The following is a 23314-nucleotide window of genomic DNA, read 5'->3' as shown; positions in this document are numbered from 1 at the left end:
CAGTGTACAAATATATGAGGGGACAGTACAGAGATCTGTACATACACCTAGGCCTGCGACGGGACGAGGCGGCATCCACTACTGTTACAGGAAAGAAGGTTTAATCATAATCATAGACGAGGATTCTTTACTGTAAGAGCAGTGACGCTATGGAACTCTCTGCCGCATGGTGTTGTAATGGTTAATTCACTACTAAAATGTAAGAGAGGGTACAAGGACCTGTGTCCACAGACGCACACGTACCCGCAGTGATCCACAGGCCCGGGGGTAGGAGATCAGACAGGAGCGGATTCCCTCCAGGGCCGGTACCAGGCACTAGAAGAGAAATGTGGCATTAAAGGCGCTGATCGGAAGCGGAGTCTCGTGTCGCTGCACCACCGCAGCACTCACCTGACGCCTCAGGCCCAGCAAGGAGGTGAGGAGCCCGGGGATGTGATTGGTGGAGATCTCTCTGGATAATTCCGGCAGCGCGGAGGAGTGGGCGAGCAGAGAGCGCAGCACAAACACCGCCAGGCTGATCACCCGCGGAGGGTCCTGAGACTGCGGGAAGAGAGAGGGTGCATGGTAATATCGGGAACTCGGCGGGCACCTGTCACCCTGGCATAGCACCAGTGCTGGAAGGGGAAAAGTGGTGGGTGATCCAGAGGAGCCCAGAGACAAGACCCCGGACTGAGGCCCGGCGAGGCACTGCTCTACATCTCCTCTGCATCCGCATCTGTTCTACTCTGAAAAGAGAAGCAGGTTAAGCCGCTCTCATCTGCAGCCACTGAAGCACAGAGGATTTCAGAATACGGCGTGAACTAATCAAATGAGAGGCAGTGAGTGCACACTAAGTGATTGATGAATCAGGACCACAGAACACTAGCAATCGCCAGGGATACAGACCGCCCGGCAATCGCCAGGGATACAGACCGCCCGGCAATCGCCAGGGATACAGACCGCCCGGCAATCGCCAGGGATACAGACCGCCCGACAATCGCCAGGGATACAGACCGCCCGGCAATCGCCAGGGATACAGACCGCCCGGCAATCCCCAGGGTTACAGACCGCCCTGCAATCCCCAGGGTTACAGACCGCCCGGCAATCCCCAGGGTTACAGACCGCCCGGCAATCCCCAGGGTTACAGACCGCCCGGCAATCCCCAGGGATACAGACCGCCCGGCAATCGCCAGGGATACAGACCGCCCGGCAATCGCCAGGGATACAGACCGCCCGACAATCGCCAGGGATACAGACCGCCCGACAATCGCCAGGGATACAGACCGCCCGACAATCGCCAGGGATACAGACCGCCCGACAATCGCCAGGGATACAGACCGCCCGGCAATCGCCAGGGATACAGACCGCCCGGCAATCGCCAGGGATACAGACCGCCCGGCAATCGCCAGGGATACAGACCGCCCGGCAATCGCCAGGGATACAGACTGCCCCCGCCCCTCACCTGTATGACCTGCAGGATGCTGCGGATCCAGGACACACAGTGCTGCTGGAACACATCTGTAGAGGACTCTTCTACAACCAGCGACAGCAGCGACAGCCCCTCAGGCCTGCAAGAGACGCACAGATGAGCACACGGCCGGGCACAGGGGGCCGCACCACACCGAACCCGGCACAGGGGGCCGCACCACACCGCGCCTGGGACACGCGGCCAGGCACAGGGGGCCGCACCACACCGAACCCAGCACACGCGGCCAGGCACAGGGGGCCACACCACACCGAGCCTGGGACACGCGGCCAGGCACAGGGGGCCGCACCACACCGCACAGGAGAGGGCACCTACCGGGTATCTGCAGACAGGAGGCGAGAGCTACAGCAGCCGAGGAGGCCGGAGACCGCACCAGAGGAGGCCTGAAACCAGAGGGAAAGCAAGGTAACACGGCACAAAACCTCAGGGGGAAGAAGGGACAAGCGGGCTGTGGTGATGATGATGATGGGGGTAGGAGTACAGGGGGCTGTGGTGATGATGATGGGGGTAGGAGTACAGGGGGCTGTGGTGATGATGATGGGGGTAGGAGTACAGGGGGCTGTGATGATGATGATGGGGGTAGGAGTACAGGGGGCTGTGATGATGATGATGGGGGTAGGAGTACAGGGGGCTGTGGTGATGATGATGGGGGTAGGAGTACAGGGGGCTGTGATGATGATGATGGGGGTAGGAGTACAGGGGGCTGTGATGATGATGATGGGGGTAGGAGTACAGGGGGCTGTGGTGATGATGATGGGGGTAGGAGTACAGGGGGCTGTGGTGATGATGATGGGGGTAGGAGTACACGGGGCTGTGATGATGATGATGGGGGTAGGAGTACAGGGGGCTGTGATGATGATGATGGGGGTAGGAGTACAGGGGGCTGTGGTGATGATGATGGGGGTAGGAGTACAGGGGGCTGTGGTGATGATGATGGGGGTAGGAGTACACGGGGCTGTGGTGATGATGATGATGGGGGTAGGAGTACACGGGGCTGTGGTGATGATGATGATGGGGGTAGGAGTACACGGGACTGTGGTGATGATGATGATGGGGGTAGGAGTACAGGGGGCTGTGCTGATGATGATGGGGGTGGGAGTACACGGGGGCTGTGATGATGATGATGGGGGTGGGAGTACAGGGGGCTGTGATGATGATGATGGGGGTAGGAGTACAGGGGGCTGTGGTGATGATGATGGGGGTAGGAGTACAGGGGGCTGTGGTGATGATGATGGGGGTAGGAGTACAGGGGGCTGTGATGATGATGATGATGGGGGTAGGAGTACACGGGGCTGTGGTGATGATGATGATGGGGGTAGGAGTACACGGGACTGTGGTGATGATGATGATGGGGGTAGGAGTACACAGGGCTGTGGTGATGATGATGGGGGTGGGAGTACACGGGGGCTGTGGTGATGATGATGATGGGGGTAGGAGTACACAGGGCTGTGGTGATGATGATGATGATGGGGGTGGGAGTACACGGGGCTGTGGTGATGATGATGATGATGGGGGTAGGAGTACACGGGACTGTGGTGATGATGATGATGGGGGTAGGAGTACAGGGGGCTGTGCTGATGATGATGGGGGTGGGAGTACACGGGGCTGTGGTGATGATGATGATGATGGGGGTAGGAGTACACGGGACTGTGGTGATGATGATGATGGGGGTAGGAGTACAGGGGGCTGTGCTGATGATGATGGGGGTGGGAGTACACGGGGGCTGTGATGATGATGATGGGGGTGGGAGTACAGGGGGCTGTGATGATGATGATGGGGGTAGGAGTACAGGGGGCTGTGGTGATGATGATGGGGGTAGGAGTACAGGGGGCTGTGGTGATGATGATGGGGGTAGGAGTACACGGGGCTGTGATGATGATGATGGGGGTAGGAGTACAGGGGGCTGTGATGATGATGATGATGGGGGTAGGAGTACACGGGGCTGTGGTGATGATGATGATGGGGGTAGGAGTACACGGGACTGTGGTGATGATGATGATGGGGGTAGGAGTACACAGGGCTGTGGTGATGATGATGGGGGTGGGAGTACACGGGGGCTGTGGTGATGATGATGATGGGGGTAGGAGTACACGGGGGCTGTGGTGATGATGATGATGGGGGTAGGAGTACACAGGGCTGTGGTGATGATGATGATGATGGGGGTGGGAGTACACGGGGCTGTGGTGATGATGATGATGATGGGGGTAGGAGTACACGGGGCTGTGGTGATGATGATGATGGGGGTAGGAGTACAGGGGGCTGTGGTGATGATGATGGGGGCAGGAGTACAGGGGGCTGTGGTGATGATGATGGGGGCAGGAGTACAGGGGGCTGTGGTGATGATGGGGGTAGGAGTACACGGGGCTGTGGTGATGATGATGGGGGTAGGAGTACACGGGGCTGTGGTGATGATGATGGGGGTAGGAGTACAGGGGGCTGTGGTGATGATGATGATGGGGGTAGGAGTACACGGTGCTGTGCTGATGATGATGGGGGTAGGAGTACAGGGGGCTGTGGTGATGATGATGGGGGTAGGAGTACAGGGGGCTGTGGTGATGATGATGGGGGTAGGAGTACAGGGGGCTGTGGTGATGATGATGGGGGTAGGAGTACAGGGGGCTGTGGTGATGATGATGGGGGTAGGAGTACAGGGGGCTGTGGTGATGATGATGGGGGTAGGAGTACAGGGGGCTGTGGTGATGATGATGGGGGTAGGAGTACAGGGGGCTGTGGTGATGATGATGGGGGTAGGAGTACAGGGGGCTGTGGTGATGATGATGGGGTAGGAGTACAGGGGGCTGTGGGGATGATGATGGGGTAGGAGTACAGGGGGCTGTGGTGGTGATGATGGGGGTAGGAGTACAGGGGGCTGTGGTGATGATGATGGGGGTAGGAGTACAGGGGGCTGTGGTGATGATGATGGGGGTAGGAGTACACGGGGCTGTGGTGATGATGATGGGGGTAGGAGTACACGGGGCTGTGGTGATGATGATGGGGGTAGGAGTACACGGGGCTGTGGTGATGATGATGGGGGTAGGAGTACAGGGGGCTGTGGTGATGATGATGATGGGGGTAGGAGTACAGGGGGCTGTGGTGATGATGATGGGGGTAGGAGTACAGGGGGCTGTGGTGATGATGATGGGGGTAGGAGTACAGGGGGCTGTGGTGATGATGATGGGGGTAGGAGTACAGGGGGCTGTGATGATGATGATGGGGGTAGGAGTACAGGGGGCTGTGATGATGATGATGGGGGTAGGAGTACAGGGGGCTGTGGTGATGATGATGGGGGTAGGAGTACAGGGGGCTGTGATGATGATGATGGGGGTAGGAGTACAGGGGGCTGTGATGATGATGGGGGTAGGAGTACAGGGGGCTGTGGTGATGATGATGGGGGTAGGAGTACAGGGGGCTGTGGTGATGATGATGGGGGTAGGAGTACACGGGGCTGTGATGATGATGATGGGGGTAGGAGTACAGGGGGCTGTGATGATGATGATGGGGGTAGGAGTACAGGGGGCTGTGGTGATGATGATGGGGGTAGGAGTACAGGGGGCTGTGGTGATGATGATGGGGGTAGGAGTACACGGGGCTGTGGTGATGATGATGATGGGGGTAGGAGTACACGGGGCTGTGGTGATGATGATGATGGGGGTAGGAGTACACGGGACTGTGGTGATGATGATGATGGGGGTAGGAGTACACAGGGCTGTGGTGATGATGATGGGGGTGGGAGTACACGGGGGCTGTGATGATGATGATGGGGGTGGGAGTACAGGGGGCTGTGATGATGATGATGGGGGTAGGAGTACAGGGGGCTGTGGTGATGATGATGGGGGTAGGAGTACAGGGGGCTGTGGTGATGATGATGGGGGTAGGAGTACACGGGGCTGTGATGATGATGATGGGGGTAGGAGTACAGGGGGCTGTGATGATGATGATGGGGGTAGGAGTACAGGGGGCTGTGGTGATGATGATGGGGGTAGGAGTACAGGGGGCTGTGGTGATGATGATGGGGGTAGGAGTACACGGGGCTGTGGTGATGATGATGATGGGGGTAGGAGTACACGGGACTGTGGTGATGATGATGATGGGGGTAGGAGTACACAGGGCTGTGGTGATGATGATGGGGGTGGGAGTACACGGGGGCTGTGGTGATGATGATGATGGGGGTAGGAGTACACAGGGCTGTGGTGATGATGATGATGATGGGGGTGGGAGTACACGGGGCTGTGGTGATGATGATGATGATGGGGGTGGGAGTACACGGGGCTGTGGTGATGATGATGATGATGGGGGTAGGAGTACACGGGGCTGTGGTGATGATGATGATGGGGGTAGGAGTACAGGGGGCTGTGGTGATGATGATGGGGTAGGAGTACAGGGGGCTGTGGTGATGATGATGATGGGGGTAGGAGTACAGGGGGCTGTGCTGATGATGATGGGGGTAGGAGTACAGGGGGCTGTGGTGATGATGATGGGGGTAGGTTTACAGGGGGCTGTGGTGATGATGATGGGGGTAGGAGTACAGGGGGCTGTGGTGATGATGATGGGGGTAGGAGTACAGGGGGCTGTGGTGATGATGATGATGGGGGTAGGAGTACAGGGGGCTGTGGTGATGATGATGGGGGTAGGAGTACAGGGGGCTGTGGTGATGATGATGGGGGTAGGAGTACAGGGGGCTGTGATGATGATGATGGGGGTAGGAGTACAGGGGGCTGTGATGATGATGATGGGGGTAGGAGTACAGGGGGCTGTGGTGATGATGATGGGGGTAGGAGTACAGGGGGCTGTGGTGATGATGATGGGGGTAGGAGTACACGGGGCTGTTGTGATGATGATGATGGGGGTAGGAGTACACGGGGCTGTGGTGATGATGATGATGGGGGTAGGAGTACACGGGACTGTGGTGATGATGATGATGGGGGTAGGAGTACACGGGGCTGTGGTGATGATGATGGGGGTGGGAGTATAAGGGGGCTGTGGTGATGATGATGATGGGGGTAGGAGTACACAGGGCTGTGGTGATGATGATGATGATGGGGGTGGGAGTACACGGGGCTGTGGTGATGATGATGATGATGGGGGTAGGAGTACACGGGGCTGTGGTGATGATGATGATGGGGGTAGGAGTACAGGGGGCTGTGGTGATGATGATGGGGGCAGGAGTACAGGGGGCTGTGGTGATGATGATGGGGGCAGGAGTACAGGGGGCTGTGGTGATGATGGGGGTAGGAGTACACGGGGCTGTGATGATGATGATGGGGGTAGGAGTACAGGGGGCTGTGGTGATGATGATGATGGGGGTAGGAGTACACGGTGCTGTGCTGATGATGATGGGGGTAGGAGTACAGGGGGCTGTGGTGATGATGATGGGGGTAGGAGTACAGGGGGCTGTGGTGATGATGATGGGGGTAGGAGTACAGGGGGCTGTGGTGATGATGATGGGGGTAGGAGTACAGGGGGCTGTGGTGATGATGATGGGGGTAGGAGTACAGGGGGCTGTGGTGATGATGATGGGGGTAGGAGTACAGGGGGCTGTGGTGATGATGATGGGGTAGGAGTACAGGGGGCTGTGGGGATGATGATGGGGTAGGAGTACAGGGGGCTGTGGTGGTGATGATGGGGGTAGGAGTACAGGGGGCTGTGATGATGATGATGGGGGTAGGAGTACACGGGGCTGTGGTGATGATGATGGGGGTAGGAGTACAGGGGGCTGTGGTGATGATGATGGGGTGGGAGTACAGGGGGCTGTGGTGATGATGATGGGGGTAGGAGTACAGGGGGCTGTGCTGATGATGATGGGGGTAGGAGTACAGGGGGCTGTGCTGATGATGATGGGGGTAGGAGTATAGGGGGTTGTGCTGATGATGATGGGGGTAGGAGTACAGGGGGCTGTGGTGATGATGATGGGGGTAGGAGTACAGGGGGCTGTGGTGATGATGATGGGGGTAGGAGTACAGGGGGCTGTGGTGATGATGATGGGGGTAGTAGTACAGGGGCTGTGGTGATGATGATGGGGGTAGTAGTACAGGGGCTGTGGTGATGATGGGGGTAGGATTACAGGGGGCTGTGATGATGATGATGGGGTAGGAGTACACGGGGCTGTGGTGATGATGATGGGGGTAGGAGTACAGGGGGCTGTGGTGATGATGATGGGGTGGGAGTACAGGGGGCTGTGGTGATGATGATGGGGGTGGGAGTACAGGGGGTTGTGGTGATGATGATGGGGGTAGGAGTACAGGGGGCTGTGGTGATGATGATGGGGGTAGTAGTACAGGGGCTGTGGTGATGATGGGGGTAGGATTACAGGGGGCTGTGATGATGATGATGGGGTAGGAGTACACGGGGCTGTGGTGATGATGATGGGGGTAGGAGTACAGGGGGCTGTGGTGATGATGATGGGGTGGGAGTACAGGGGGCTGTGGTGATGATGATGGGGGTGGGAGTACAGCGGGCTGTGGTGATGATGATGGGGGTAGGAGTACAGGGGGCTGTGATGATGATGGGGGTAGGAGTACAGGGGGCTGTGGTGATGATGGGGGTAGGAGTACAGGGGGCTGTGGTGATGATGATGGGGGTGGGAGTACAGCGGGCTGTGCTGATGATGATGGGGGTAGGAGTACAGGGGGCTGTGGTGATGATGATGGGGGTAGGAGTGCAGGGGGCTGTGGTGATGATGATGGGGGTAGGAGTACAGGGGGCTGTGGTGATGATGGGGGTAGGAGTACAGGGGGCTGTGGTGATGATGATGGGGGTAGGAGTGCAGGGGGCTGTGGTGATGATGATGGGGGTAGGAGTGCAGGGGGCTGTGGTGATGATGATGGGGGTAGGAGTGCAGGGGGCTGTGGTGATGATGATGGGGGTAGGAGTACAGGGGGCTGTGGTGATGATGATGGGGGTAGGAGTACAGGGGGCTGTGATGATGATGATGATGATGATGGGGGTAGGAGTACAGGGGGCTGTGATGATGATGATGGGGGTAGGAGTACAGGGGGCTGTGGTGATGATGATGGGGGCAGGAGTACACGGGGCTGTGGTGATGATGATGGGGGTAGGAGTACACGGGGCTGTGGTGATGATGGGGGTAGGAGTACAGGGGGCTGTGGTGATGATGGGGGTAGGAGTGCAAAGGGCTGTGGTGATGATGATGATGGGGTAGGAGTACAGGGGGCTGTGGTGATGATGATGGGGGTAGGAGTACAGGGGGCTGTGGTGGTGATGATGATGGGGGTAGGAGTACAGGGGGCTGTGATGATGATGATGGGAGTAGGAGTACAGGGGGCTGTGATGATGATGATGGGGGTAGGAGTACAGGGGGCTGTGGTGATGATGATGGGGGTAGGAGTACAGGGGGCTGTGGTGATGATGATGGGGGTAGGAGTACAGGGGGCTGTGATGATGATGGGGGTAGGAGTGCAGGGGGCTGTGGTGATGATGATGGGGGTAGGAGTACAGGGGGCTGTGATGATGATGATGATGGGGGTAGGAGTACAGGGGGCTGTGATGATGATGATGATGGGGGTAGGAGTACAGGGGGCTGTGGTGATGATGATGGGGGTAGGAGTACACGGGACTGTGATGATGATGATGGGGGTAGGAGTACAGGGGGCTGTGGTGTGATGATGATGGGGGTGGGAGTACAGGGGGCTGTGATGATGATGATGATGGGGGTAGGAGTACACGGGGCTGTGGTGATGATGATGGGGGTAGGAGTACAGGGGGCTGTGATGATGATGGGGGTAGGAGTGCAGGGGGCTGTGGTGATGATGATGGGGGTAGGAGTACAGGGGGCTGTGATGATGATGATGGGGGTAGGAGTACAGGGGGCTGTGGTGATGATGATGGGGGTAGGAGTACACGGGGCTGTGATGATGATGATGGGGGTAGGAGTACAGGGGGCTGTGATGATGATGATGGGGGTAGGAGTACAGGGGGCTGTGATGATGATGATGATGGGGGTAGGAGTACACAGGGCTGTGGTGATGATGATGGGGGTAGGAGTACACGGGGCTGTGATGATGATGATGGGGGTAGGAGTACAGGGGGCTGTGATGATGATGATGGGGGTAGGAGTACAGGGGGCTGTGATGATGATGATGGGGGTAGGAGTACAGGGGGCTGTGGTGATGATGATGGGGGTAGGAGTACAAGGGGCTGTGGTGATGATGATGGGGGTAGGAGTACAAGGGGCTGTGGTGATGATGATGGGGGTAGGAGTACAGGGGGCTGTGGTGATGATGATGGGGGTAGGAGTACAAGGGGCTGTGGTGATGATGATGGGGGTAGGAGTACAGGGGGCTGTGGTGATGATGATGGGGGTACGAGTACAGGGGGCTCTGATGATGATGATGGGGGTAGGAGTACAGGGGGCTGTGGTGATGATGATGATGGGGGTAGGAGTACAGGGGGCTGTGGTGATGATGATGGAGGTAGGAGTACACAGGACTGTGGTGATGATGATGGGGGGTAGGAGTACACGGGGCTGTGATGATGATGATGGGGGTAGGAGTACAGGGGGCTGTGGTGATGATGGGGGTAGGAGTACAGGGGGCTGTGGTGATGATGATGGGGGTAGGAGTACACAGGGCTGTGGTGATGATGATGGGGGTAGGAGTACAGGGGGCTGTGGTGATGATGATGGGGGTAGGAGTACAGGGGGCTGTGATGATGATGATGGGGGTAGGAGTACACGGGGCTGTGATGATGATGGGGGTAGGAGTACACAGGGCTGTGGTGATGATGATGGGGGTAGGAGTACACGGGGCTGTGATGATGATGATGGGGGTAGGAGTACACGGGGCTGTGATGATGATGATGGGGGTAGGAGTACAGGGGGCTGTGATGATGATGATGGGGGTAGGAGTACAGGGGGCTGTGATGATGATGATGGGGGTAGGAGTACAGGGGGCTGTGGTGATGATGATGGGGGTAGGAGTACAAGGGGCAGTGGTGATGATGATGGGGGTAGGAGTACAGGGGGCTGTGGTGATGATGATGGGGGTAGGAGTACAGGGGGCTGTGATGATGATGATGGGGGTAGGAGTACAGGGGGCTGTGGTGATGATGATGATGGGGGTAGGAGTACAGGGGGCTGTGGTGATGATGATGGGGGTAGGAGTACACAGGGCTGTGGTGATGATGATGGGGGTAGGAGTACACGGGGCTGTGATGATGATGATGGGGGTAGGAGTACACGGGGCTGTGATGATGATGATGGGGGTAGGAGTACAGGGGGCTGTGATGATGATGATGGGGGTAGGAGTACACGGGGCTGTGATGATGATGATGGGGGTAGGAGTACAGGGGGCTGTGGTGATGATGATGGGGGGTAGGAGTACAGGGGGCTGTGGTGATGATGGGGGTAGGAGTACAGGGGGCTGTGGTGATGATGATGGGGGTAGGAGTACACAGGGCTGTGGTGATGATGATGGGGGTAGGAGTACACGGGGCTGTGATGATGATGATGATGGGGGTAGGAGTACAGGGGGCTGTGGTGATGATGATGGGGGTAGGAGTACAGGGGGCTGTGGTGATGATGATGGGGGTAGGAGTACAGGGGGCTGTGATGATGATGATGGGGGTAGGAGTACACGGGGCTGTGATGATGATGGGGGTAGGAGTACACAGGGCTGTGGTGATGATGATGGGGGTAGGAGTACACGGGGCTGTGATGATGATGATGGGGGTAGGAGTACACGGGGCTGTGATGATGATGATGGGGGTAGGAGTACAGGGGGCTGTGGTGATGATGATGGGGGTAGGAGTACACGGGGCTGTGGTGATGATGATGGGGGTAGGAGTACACGGGGCTGTGGTGATGATGATGGGGGTAGGAGTACACGGGGCTGTGGTGATGATGATGGGGGTAGGAGTACACGGGGCTGTGATGATGATGATGATGGGGGTAGGAGTACAGGGGGCTGTGGTGATGATGGGGGTAGGAGTACAGGGGGCTGTGGTGATGATGATGGAGGTAGGAGTACAGGGGGCTGTGATGATGATGATGGGGGTAGGAGTACAGGGGGCTGTGGTGATGATGGGGGTAGGAGTACACGGGGCTGTGATGATGATGATGGGGGTAGGAGTACACGGGGCTGTGATGATGATGATGGGGGTAGGAGTACAGGGGGCTGTGATGATGATGATGGGGGTAGGAGTACACGGGGCTGTGGTGATGATGATGGGGGTAGGAGTACACGGGGCTGTGGTGATGATGATGGGGGTAGGAGTACACGGGGCTGAAATGATGATGATGATGGGGGTAGGAGTACAGGGGGCTGTGGTGATGATGGGGGTAGGAGTACAGGGGGCTGTGGTGATGATGATGGGGGTAGGAGTACAGGGGGCTGTGGTGATGATGATGGGGGTAGGAGTACAGGGGGCTGTGATGATGATGATGGGGGTAGGAGTACAGGGGGCTGTGGTGATGATGATGGGGGTAGGAGTACAGGGGGCTGTGGTGATGATGATGGGGGTAGGAGTACAGGGGGCTGTGGTGATGATGATGGGGGTAGGAGTACAGGGGGCTGTGGTGGTGATGATGGGGGTAGGAGTACAGGGGGCTGTGGTGATGATGATGGGGGTAGGAGTACACGGGGCTGTGGTGATGATGATGGGGGTAGGAGTACACGGTGCTGTGCTGATGATGATGGGGGTAGGAGTACAGGGGGCTGTGGTGATGATGATGATGGGGGTAGGAGTACAGGGGGCTGTGGTAATGATGATGATGGGGGTAGGAGTACAGGGGGCTGTGCTGATGATGATGGGGGTAGGGGTACAGGGGGCTGTGATGATGATGATGGGGGTAGGAGTACACGGTGCTGTGCTGATGATGATGGGGGTAGGAGTACAGGGGGCTGTGGTGATGATGATGATGGGGGTAGGAGTACAGGGGGCTGTGGTGATGATGATGATGGGGGTAGGAGTACAGGGGGCTGTGATGATGATGATGGGGGTAGGAGTACACGGTGCTGTGCTGATGATGATGGGGGTAGGAGTACAGGGGGCTGTGGTGATGATGATGGGGGTAGGAGTACACGGGGCTGTGATGATGATGATGGGGGTAGGAGTACAGGGGGCTGTGGTGATGATGATGATGGGGGTAGGAGTACAGGGGGCTGTGATGATGATGATGGGGTAGGAGTACAGGGGGCTGTGGTGATGATTGGGGTAGGAGTACAGGGGGCTGTGGTGATGATGATGATGGGGGTAGGAGTACAGGGGGCTGTGGTGATGATGATGATGGGGGTAGGAGTACAGGGGGCTGTGGTGATGATGGGGGTAGGAGAACAGGGGGCTGTGATGATGATGATGGGGGGCACAGTGGCAGGGGTCGGCCTTAACCCTTCCTCCCCGGGGGCAGACACTTCCCGTGCGGCCGCCGTTCACATGACACAGAACACATGCAGGCAGCGCTGCACACAATGGCGGCGCCTCCTCACCTCTCCGCGCAGGGCTCCGTGCTCCCGCAGCGCCCGGATCGCCTCCCCCAGCTCACCCTCACTCAGGTCATGTTCCAGGAGCCCGCTCACCGCCGCCTCCATCATCCGGGCCCCGACACACGTCGCCGCCATCTTCCCGCCACGTACGTCATCAGCAGCCGCGGCTTCAACGTGACGTCACCAAACTGCGCCGCCAGCTGTATCCCTAGCAACAGAGAGATCCATGGCAACCAGGTCGGCTGCTTATGGTTATCACGTACTAACCAGAGCATAACTATGATAGTCAGTGTCAATCACATAGCAACAAGAGCATGACCATAATAACCATAGCAACACCAGCATAACCATAATAACCAGTGCAAATCACATAGCAACAAGAGCATGACCATAATAACCAGTGCAAGTCACATAGCAACAAGAGCATAACCATAATAACCAGTGCAAGTCACATAGCAACAAGAGCATGACCATAGTAACCAGTGCAAATCACATAGCAACAAGAGCATAACCATAATAACCAGTGCAAGTCACATAGCAACAAGAGCATGACCATAATAACCAGTGCAAATCACATAGCAACAAGAGCATAACCATAATAACCAGTGCCAATCACATAGCAACAAGAGCATAACCATAGTAACCAGTGCAAGTCACATAGCAACAAGAGCATGACCATAATAACCAGTGCAAATCACATAGCAACAAGAGCATAATTATAATAACCAGTGCAAATCGCATAGCAGCAAGAGCATAACCATAATAACCAGTGCAAATAGCATAGCAACAAGAGCAGGACCATAATAACCAGTGCAAATCACATAGCAACAAGAGCATAACCATAATAACCAGTGCAAATAGCATAGCAACAAGAGCATAACCATAAAAAACCAGTGCAAATCACATAGCAACAAGAGCATAATTATAATAACCAGTGCAAATCGCATAGCAACAAGAGCATGACCATAATAACCAGTGCAAATCACATAGCAACAAGAGCATAACCATAATAACCAGTGCAAATCGCATAGCAACAAGAGCATAACCATAATAACCAGTGCAAATCACATAGCAACAAGAGCATAACCATAATAACCAGTGCAAATCGCATAGCAACAAGAGCATAACCATATTAACCAGTGCAAATCACATAGCAACAAGAGCATGACCATAGTAACCAGTGCAAATCACATAGCAACAAGAGCATAACCATATTAACCAGTGCAAATCACATAGCAACAAGAGCATAACCATAATAACCAGTGCAAATCGCATAGCAACAAGAGCATAACCATATTAACCAGTGCAAATCACATAGCAACAAGAGCATAACCATAATAACCAGTGCAAATCACATAGCAACAAGAGCATGACCATAGTAACCAGTGCTAATCACATAGCAACAAGAGCATGACCATAATAACCAGTGCAAATCACATAGCAACAAGAGCATAACCATAATAACCAGTGCAAATCACATAGCAACAAGAGCATAACCATAATAAGCAGTGCTAATCACATATCAACAAGAGCATAATTATAATAACCAGTGCAAATCACATAGCAACAAGAGCATAATTATAATAACCAGTGCAAATCGCATAGCAACAAGAGCATAACCATAATAACCAGTGCAAATCACATAGCAACAAGAGCATAACCATATTAACCAGTGCTAATCACATAGCAACAAGAGCATAATTATAATAACCAGTGCAAATCACATAGCAACAAGAGCATAACCATAATAACCAGTGCAAATCACATAGCAACAAGAGCATAATTATAATAACCAGTGCAAATCACATAGCAACAAGAGCATAATTATAATAACCAGTGCAAATCGCATAGCAACAAGAGCATAACCATAATAACCAGTGCAAATCACATAGCAACAAGAGCATAACCATATTAACCAGTGCTAATCACGTAGCAACAAGAGCATAATTATAATAACCAGTGCAAGTCACATAGCAGCAAGAGCATAACCATAATAACCAGTGCAAATAGCATAGCAACAAGAGCAGGACCATAATAACCAGTGCAAATCACATAGCAACAAGAGCATAACCATAATAACCAGTGCAAATAGCATAGCAACAAGAGCATAACCATAAAAAACCAGTGCAAATCACATAGCAACAAGAGCATAATTATAATAACCAGTGCAAATCGCATAGCAACAAGAGCATGACCATAATAACCAGTGCAAATCACATAGCAACAAGAGCATAACCATAATAACCAGTGCAAATCGCATAGCAACAAGAGCATAACCATAATAACCAGTGCAAATCACATAGCAACAAGAGCATAACCATAATAACCAGTGCAAATCGCATAGCAACAAGAGCATAACCATATTAACTAGTGCAAATCACATATTAACAAGAGCATAACCATAATAACCAGTGCAAATCACATAGCAACAAGAACATAATTATAATAACCAGTGCAAATCGCATAGCAACAAGAGCATAACCATAATAACCAGTGCAAATCACATAGCAATGCCAGCATAACCATATTAACCAGTGCAAATCACATAGCAACGCCAGCATAAGCATAATAACACCATAATAACCATAGCAACACCAGCATGACCATAATAACCAGTGCAAGTCACATAGCAACGCCAGCATGACCATAATAATCATTGCAAATCATATAGCGACGCCAGCATAACCATAATAACCAGTGCCATTCACATAGCAACAAGAGCATGACCATAATAACCAGTGCTAACTAAATAGCAACGTCAGCATAGCCCTAGCAACTAGTGCTTATCACATAGTAACAAGAGCATTACCATATTAACCAGGGCTAATCACATAGCAACAACAGCATTGCCCTAGCAACCAGTGCTAATCTCATAGCAACAATAGTGTGACCATAATAACTAGTGCTAATCACATAGCAACCAAAGCCTACCCTTAGCAACCAGTTCTAATCACACAGCAAGGACAGCATAACAATGGTATGCAGTTATAATTACATAGCAACAAGACTATGACCATAGTAACTAGGGCATAACCTGGGTATCTCCTGTATATAATTATATATACATATTTTCCATCTTTTTCAGAACATAAAGAGAGATATAAATATGCATGCTAGGTAGCACTTGGCAGCAATTTTGACCAAGGCCCCTGTTTTTTCTAACAGTAGCATAACTACCGTAGAGTTCGATGGGCCCCGGTGTAAAATTTAGACCTGCACCCCCCCCCCTCGCACGTTGTTCAGATGTATGGCCCTTTTGTAAGAGGGTGCTAGGCCCGTGTGCTCCTGCCCCCCCCCCCGCACATTGTTCAGATGTATGGCCCTTTTGTAAGAGGGTGCTAGGCCCGTGTGCTCCTGCCCCCCCCCCGCACATTGTTCAGATGTATGGCCCTTTTGTAAGAGGGTGCTAGGCCCGTGTGCTCCTGCCCCCCCCCCCCGCACATTGTTCAGATGTATGGCCCTTTTGTAAGAGGGTGCTAGGCCCGTGTGCTCCTGCCCCCCCCCCCCGCACGTTGTTCAGATGTATGGCCCTTTTGTAAGAGGGTGCTAGACCCGTGTGCCCCTGCCCTTAAAACACAGATCATCGTGTTATAATAATGTGAATTATGTTAAAGGGAACCTGTCACCAGATTTTTGAGTTCTAAACCAAAACTTGCATCTTCAGCAGCACCTGTGCTGCACTGTATAAGGGTTCATGTTACCCCCTGACTCCCCCTGTGGACCCCAAAATCTCCTGCTCTGTATGCAAATCCTTGGGTCTGGTCCGGTGGACGTCCTAGGTTGCGGCTGTTGTCCCTCCTTTCGGCGCTGATTGCCGTCCTCCTTTGATGATTGGTGTGGACGATGCCTCCGGCACCATCCACGTAGCTGGGCAAAATCTCGCTGCAGAGACTTTGCCGGCTTGCACAAGAGCACTTTGTGGGTAGGGGCAAAAAACACAGGTGCGCCTGCACGAACTGGCATGTTTATGCGCAGGTGCAAGATTTACCCTGGGTATGTGGATAATGCAGGTGACGTCATCCACATTGCCGGGTAAAATCCCACGTCTGCGCAGAGTGCTCGCCTGTTTGTGCATGCGCAACTATGTTTTCGCATCTGCCCACAATACGGCAGAGCTAAGTGCGCCTGTGTGAGCCGGCAATGTCTCTGCGCAGGCGCAAGATTTTTCCTGGCTTCGTAGATAGCGTTGGAGGCGTCAATAAAATAAAAAAAATAAATAAATCTTTATTTTTATATAGCGCTAACATTTTCCACAGCGCTTTACATACATCAGGAACACTGTCCCCATTGGGGCTCACAATCTAGAGTCCCTATCTGTATGTCTTTGGAGTGTGGGAGGAAACCAGAGTACCCGGAGGAAACCCCCACAAACACAGGGTGAACATACAAACTCCTTGCAGATGGTGTCCTTGGTGGGATTTGAACCCAGCGCTGCAAGTCTACAGTGCTAACCACTGAGCCACCGTGCTGCCCATCAATCATCAAAGGAGGATGGTGATCAGCACCAAAATGAGGGACAAAAGCCGCAACCTAGGATGCCCATCGGACCGGACCCAAGGATTTGAAAACAGGGTGGGAGATTTTATAAAGGTATTTCCATACATCCGTATGCTGGATACGGCACTCAGTGCATTTGTGACGCCCTGGGCAAGCCAGGGGTCACAGGTCATCACACCACCACACCCTACACCCCAACTAGGCACATCTAAGCTACCAAAATCCTTGTTGCCTTCCTCCAGGGGCTGATGTCCACACCAGGGGGTGGGCCAGGCGGTTGGCTCCGCCCACCGAGGAGTTCACAGCCCTGGAGGCAGGAAGTACCAGGCAGTTTGAGCCCAGGCAGGGCTAGAGTGAAGTTGAGTTTAGGGAGAGGAAGAGTGGTGACAGAAAAGAAAGAGTTTGTAAAGCCTGAAGTGAATCCGGCTGTGTGCCCGGACAGTGACAGCAAGGTTGGCAGACGGTGGTGACAGTCTGGAGGGGGACTGCTCGGAGATTGCTGGAAGGACCGCGGACGGGTGGTGACCCGGCGGTCTGGAGCAGTATACAAAGGACAGTCAGCACCAAGGCAGGGGCCTCTCGGACCCCGGCAAGACTAGGAGTCGCCATAATTTGCCAAATCCGTCAGTGAAGGGGACGTCTGTCTCCAAACAACCAAGTCCCGACTGAAGGCAACAGTCCAACCATTAGTGAGGAACACCGCCACCGCCAAGGCACCAGTTTCTCAGGGCCAGCGCCTGCGGGCAAAGTAGGGCTCCTCCGGCCCATATCCAAGCCGGGGAGCGGGTTACCGGTGGGAACCCATCGCAACCATCATCAACATAGGTGCAGGACAGAGGGACCGTCATTGTCACCTTCTGGGGAAAGCAAGTGCAGCCGTCCGTGGGAACCGTCTTTCCAGCCGTGTGTTTTACCGAGAACTGTGTCATCGTCTCAGGCTGAGTGAGTACCACCATGCCGCAAGGCACAGCGCTGCCCCCGCGTCCCTGCGCCCACCAAGCCCTGCATCTCCCACCTCATCACTGGGCCCCGGGATCACCAACCCCTACCCACGGAGGGGCAACACAACAACTGGCTGCTCCACATCATCACTCCCGGGATCCCCATACAGAGCAGCGGTGGTGTCAACAAATCACCACAACCGTGGGTGGCGTCACGGACAATAAACAATCCCCACACCCAAAAACCCCCTTTCACTCACGGGCGAGGAGCGCCGCTCGAGTCCCCGGGATCCGGCCCATCGCTCGAGCCACCACTGAGCAGCAGCAGCCGGACCCGAGCAGAGGGGTGAGCGCAGTGCTGACACCCTCCTCCCCGCCCGCGACACATTCATTTACAGTGGAAGCGCGACACCATGCGGTTGTGTGCTTCATGCTTCATGCTTCGCACTTCCACTGTAAATGAATGCACTGCACTGCATGAGTGTCGTATCCGGCATCCGGCAAAAAGTGCAAGTGTGGCCATCTAGTGGCCGGTTTAGGTAGTGGTCCCTGGGTCCAGAATAGGCAGGGAACATATAATCTCTGTGGGTCGCCCACAGGAGGAGGGGACAGCTGCAGGGAACAGCCTGACTCCATCCGAGTTTTGTCAGTAGTAGGCTGGAGTCACACTTTAGGCTAGTTTCACACTTGCGTTGAACGGCTTCCGTAGCATTGCGTTGTGTGACAAATGCAACGGATGTGTTGCATATAGTGGCACAACGGATGCAAGGGATTGTACAAAACGGAATCAGCCTTTTTTTTTTTTTTACACAGTTTCACTGGCGGCAGAGTATTGTGAACGATCGCTCCCAGCGCCGGGTGATCAGCTGATCGCTCCCAGCACGGGGGGGGGGAAGGGGGGGTAAACTGATCACTCCCAGCGCCGGATGATCAGCTAATCGCTCGGCCACCGAGAATGTGTGCGGGGGACGGAGTGCGGAGTGGGTGGAGCCGAGCGGGGCCATGGCGCTGAGGACAGGTGAGTGTGAATGTGTGTGTGTATGTCTATGTGTATGTGTGTGTATATATATACACATGCAGAGTGGAGTGCGGGAGGGGGCGGAGCCGAGCGGGGAAGTGTCGGGCTCCCTGCACACGTGGCCAGGGTAAATATCGGGTAAAGCACTTTGCTTGGTCACCCGATATTTACCTTGGTTACGGGTGCAGGGAGCCAGAGAGAGCATGCGCAGTGAAATCCTAAGGATTCCGCTGCTCAAAAAATGTTACATGCTGAGTTCCTCCCGCTGGGCGGAAGCAACGGAGCGTCGCCCAGCGGAAGCAACGCAGGTACTTTTGGCACAATCCGTCATCCATACAAGTCTACGGGAAACAGCGGAATCAGTTAACGGATTCCGCTGTTTTCCAAAAGGGCGGATTGTGACGGAAGGAAAACAACGCAAGTGTGAAAGTACCCTTACTCGTGCGAGGATCGTATCTCACCACCTGGACCGGCCGCCTAGTCTCCTGATGTCAGCTTCATGTATTTCTATGCAGCTGCACGCTCCTGTCAGGAGAGCCGCTGACCGGTCCAGGCAATGCAATGCGATCCTTGCGCGAGTCACACGCAAGTGTGACTCCAGCCTTAGCTATACTGTGGAAAGCTGTACTAGTGGGTAGTATAGCGAGTAAGAGACGTGTGCAAGCCCGACAGATACCTTGGGCCGAAGAAAGTGGGTGATTTTGGCATCTGTGGCCTGACCCTCAGGGTCAAAATGGAAATGTGAAGCCCCGAGAACGCTGTGTCGGTGCATTACCTTCAGGGACTCCACTCTGCTGAATCCTGTCACAGGTAGGAAATCTTCTATTTGTCGTGACGCCACTCTCAGAATTGCGGTCAGTGGGGACCGCCACTGCAGGTTGAGGGTCGCCTGGGGCTGATGGTGTGTGCAGTCAGTTGGGATAGCCTCCTGAGAGTGAGGCAAGCCCCAGGGCCCTGTATAGGTGTGTAGAACCACAAGGCGCAGAATAACTCCACACAAGCAGGATGTCTTTCAGGGGTTTTACTCACAGTTGATGGCAGGGTGAGTAACCCGGGCGTAGCTGGGATGAACCAGGCTGGAACCAGGTATCCTTCAGGCTGACTTCTGATGGTGACTACCAACTCGCCTTCCTTAGCCCTTGGTGGTTTGGGGTAACCCCGACTTTTAGTCCCTATGGGGGTCACCCAGGGAAGTTGCTGAAGCCTCTCTCCCCTTCGTTTGCCGTTTGCTTGTTGCCTGGGCCAGATCACTCCAGCTGCTTGCCTCCTGTGAACTATGGGCCCTAACTGTGGCTACGTGGCTGCGGCTTTTAGGTGTTGTGGTGTGGGCTTTGAGGGCCCCACACCGGCAGGTTTAGCAAGGAAAGGTGGATCTATCCCCGCTCCGGGATCTGCCGCCCGTTTGGGCCTGGTCCTCCCTAGCAGTCTCCTTACTTCCCACTCTGTGCTCTCTCTTTAGCTGGAGACGGGTTTCGGGTAGCACTCCTAGGTGACCGTTCTCCCCCGTCGGTAGCCACTGCGCGGGCGCTGTCAGACTGCAACAGCCCCAGGGGAAGGGGTCAGCTCCTCTCGGAGCTCCCTGGACTCTGCACTGAACCGGCTCACTGCTCCTCCTCTCCTGTTCTTGCCTACGCCACCTAGCAACCAGGCTCTCTTACCACACCCCTTGAGAGGAGATGGAGGCTTTTGGCCCCCTCCACTATTCCAGTGAAGGTGAAGGCTTTTCCCCCTCCTGGGATCCCCAGGGGTCCTCTCATAGGTACATGTGTGAGACCTGATCACTATGCGCCTGTGTAGTCACACCTCGGTCAGCCTTCTGGATTACCTGTATTGTACTGTCCCCAGCATGGGTGCAGTACTCAGTGGTGCCTGACCAGGTCAGGGGCGCCACATTGGTCAAAATGGAAACACAGCACGCGGGAAGGGCTCCATCCCGCAGTCGTGAGTACCAGGCCCAAACTCTACAGAAGATTCCCGGTCCGTTAATTGACTCCAACGGTACAAGTCCTCAAGTGGGGGCTTGGCCTAGACTTGGACCGTTATAGAGAATGCGTCTCTGTGGGTGGGAGGAGGCTCTAGCCAGTGAGGACTATGTGACCTTATCATGTGGGACTGTGGTGTAAGGCAGTAGTGAGGAGAACGGACAAATAGCAACAGTAGTACCAGGAATGATGGAGCAGCCTAAAGTACAACAGTGCCTTGAAGTCGATTGTGCTATAAAGAACTTGTTCAAGCAGGATGCCCGCAGTGACCACGTGTTGGAAGTGCTGTGCCTAATGTTGCATAAAAGACTGGTAATAAAGTATCCCGAGTCTGTGTCCATCACTCTCCAGCGGGAGAATCCTGGTCTGCACGATGGCCTAAACACAGGTATGGCTACCACACACAAAGAACACACACCCAGCCAGGACCACTGGGACTAGTCCCTTCATCCTTGTTCTATGAAGGTGTCCAGGGCACAGACCACCGAGGGAGGACTCCTGAGAAGCCCCTTGCCTACGATTAATGCCTCGCGCCACCCCCACACTTGTAGCATTGTAAATCATATACAGACATACGAGTTGCCCTCCTCCCAATTATGTAGTAATGTCCCCTATCCTGGTCTATTTACCCCGTCCTGGGCCCATCCTGGTAAATATGTAAATAAGATAGGGCTCTGCTTCAACAGTAAGTAGCCGGTGCTCAGAAAATATGTATAACATAGAAGAAAGATTTCTGGCACACGTGTGGATTTGGAGAAAGTTTTTAAAAAGACTTTCTCCAAATCCACATGTGTGCCGGAAATATTTTTTCTACATCCTGGTAAATATGTCCCCTACCCTGGTAAATATGTCCCCCACACTGGTAAATATGTCCCCCATCCTGATAAATATGTCCCCCATCCTGATAAATATGTCCCCCATCCTGATAAATATGTCCCCCACCCTGGTAAATATGTCCCCCACCCTGGTAAATATGTCCCCTACCCTGGTAAATATGTCCCCCACCCTGGTAAATATGTCCCCCATCCTGATAAATATGTCCCCCATCCTGGTAAATATGTCCCTCATCCTGGTAAATATGTCCCCCATCCTGGTAAATATGTCCCCCATCATAGGCCCCATTCTGCTATATACAGTCATATGAAAAAGTTTGGGCACCCCTATTAATGTTAACCTTTTTTCTTTATAACAATTTGGGTTTTTGCTATTTTAGTTTCATATATCTAATAACTGATGGACTGAGTAATATTCTGGATTGAAATGAGGTTTATTGTACTAACAGAAAATGTGCAATCCACATTTAAACAAAATTTGACCGGTGCAAAAGTATGGGCACCTGTTACGAGGGGGACCCGGGGAAGCGTGCCAAGATGGGGAATGGACAGCTTCCGCCGGTCAAGGTCCACTGTGCGGTGTAAGGGACCGCTGCTATGGTGGGTGAAGAGTGAGCAGGTTGCTGCTAGCGATCGTCTGGAATGTCACAGACGATCTATGTACACCGGTCTGCCCTAACCCGTGTGGGTTGTATGGCAGGGATCACACGGCTCGGTGTACCTGTTGCACGGGGAAGCACAGAGGTGCCCACGCACGTGTGCCAGTGGAAGTCACGAGAATATGGCACGAGGGTAGCACAGAGGTGCCCACGCACGTGTGCTTTCAATAACCAGGTGAGTCCGGTGGAGACTCGAGGAGCTCACCTGGGACAGGAACACGGCCTGTAGAAGGAGCTACTGCCGGAGCAGCAAGGCAAGGACACGGCCTGCAAACCAGGTGCTGCCTAAGCAGCAAGGGCCAAGCCCACAGAAGAAGATAATGCCTGAGCAGTGGCGTGGCAGCACGCTGCCAGACATCCAAACATAGAAGGACGGTCGCGCGCCGCCATGATGGCAGGAGGAGCTTTTAAGGAGGTGTAGCTCCAGCCAAGGGCGGGCGCGAGGCGGAGATGACGGACTTGACCCAATCAGGATCCACGA

At 54.2% G+C, this 23314-nt stretch overlaps 1 protein-coding gene across 1 annotated transcript in view; it reads right to left on the bottom strand.

Annotated features, from left to right (window-relative positions):
* PELP1 (proline, glutamate and leucine rich protein 1) overlaps nt 1-13063 on the bottom strand; it is a 33974-nt gene extending 20911 nt beyond the window's left edge. Inside the window, exons 1-5 of the mRNA XM_075346662.1 lie at nt 12907-13063; nt 1781-1848; nt 1442-1547; nt 391-540; nt 244-315 (exon numbers count right to left, since the gene is read on the bottom strand). Of these exons, the coding sequence (XP_075202777.1) occupies nt 244-315; nt 391-540; nt 1442-1547; nt 1781-1848; nt 12907-13038 (528 nt within the window). The 5' untranslated portion in view covers nt 13039-13063. The remainder of the gene's footprint in view (nt 1-243; nt 316-390; nt 541-1441; nt 1548-1780; nt 1849-12906) is intronic.
* Nucleotides 13064-23314: the final 10251 nt, after the last annotated feature.

Source organism: Anomaloglossus baeobatrachus, chromosome 4 (assembly GCF_048569485.1).
Source record: "Anomaloglossus baeobatrachus isolate aAnoBae1 chromosome 4, aAnoBae1.hap1, whole genome shotgun sequence".
NCBI classification, from domain to species: Eukaryota; Metazoa; Chordata; class Amphibia; order Anura; family Aromobatidae; genus Anomaloglossus; species Anomaloglossus baeobatrachus.
The sequence above is the reverse complement of the archived record's forward strand: the minus strand, read 5'-3'. Positions and strand labels throughout refer to the sequence as shown.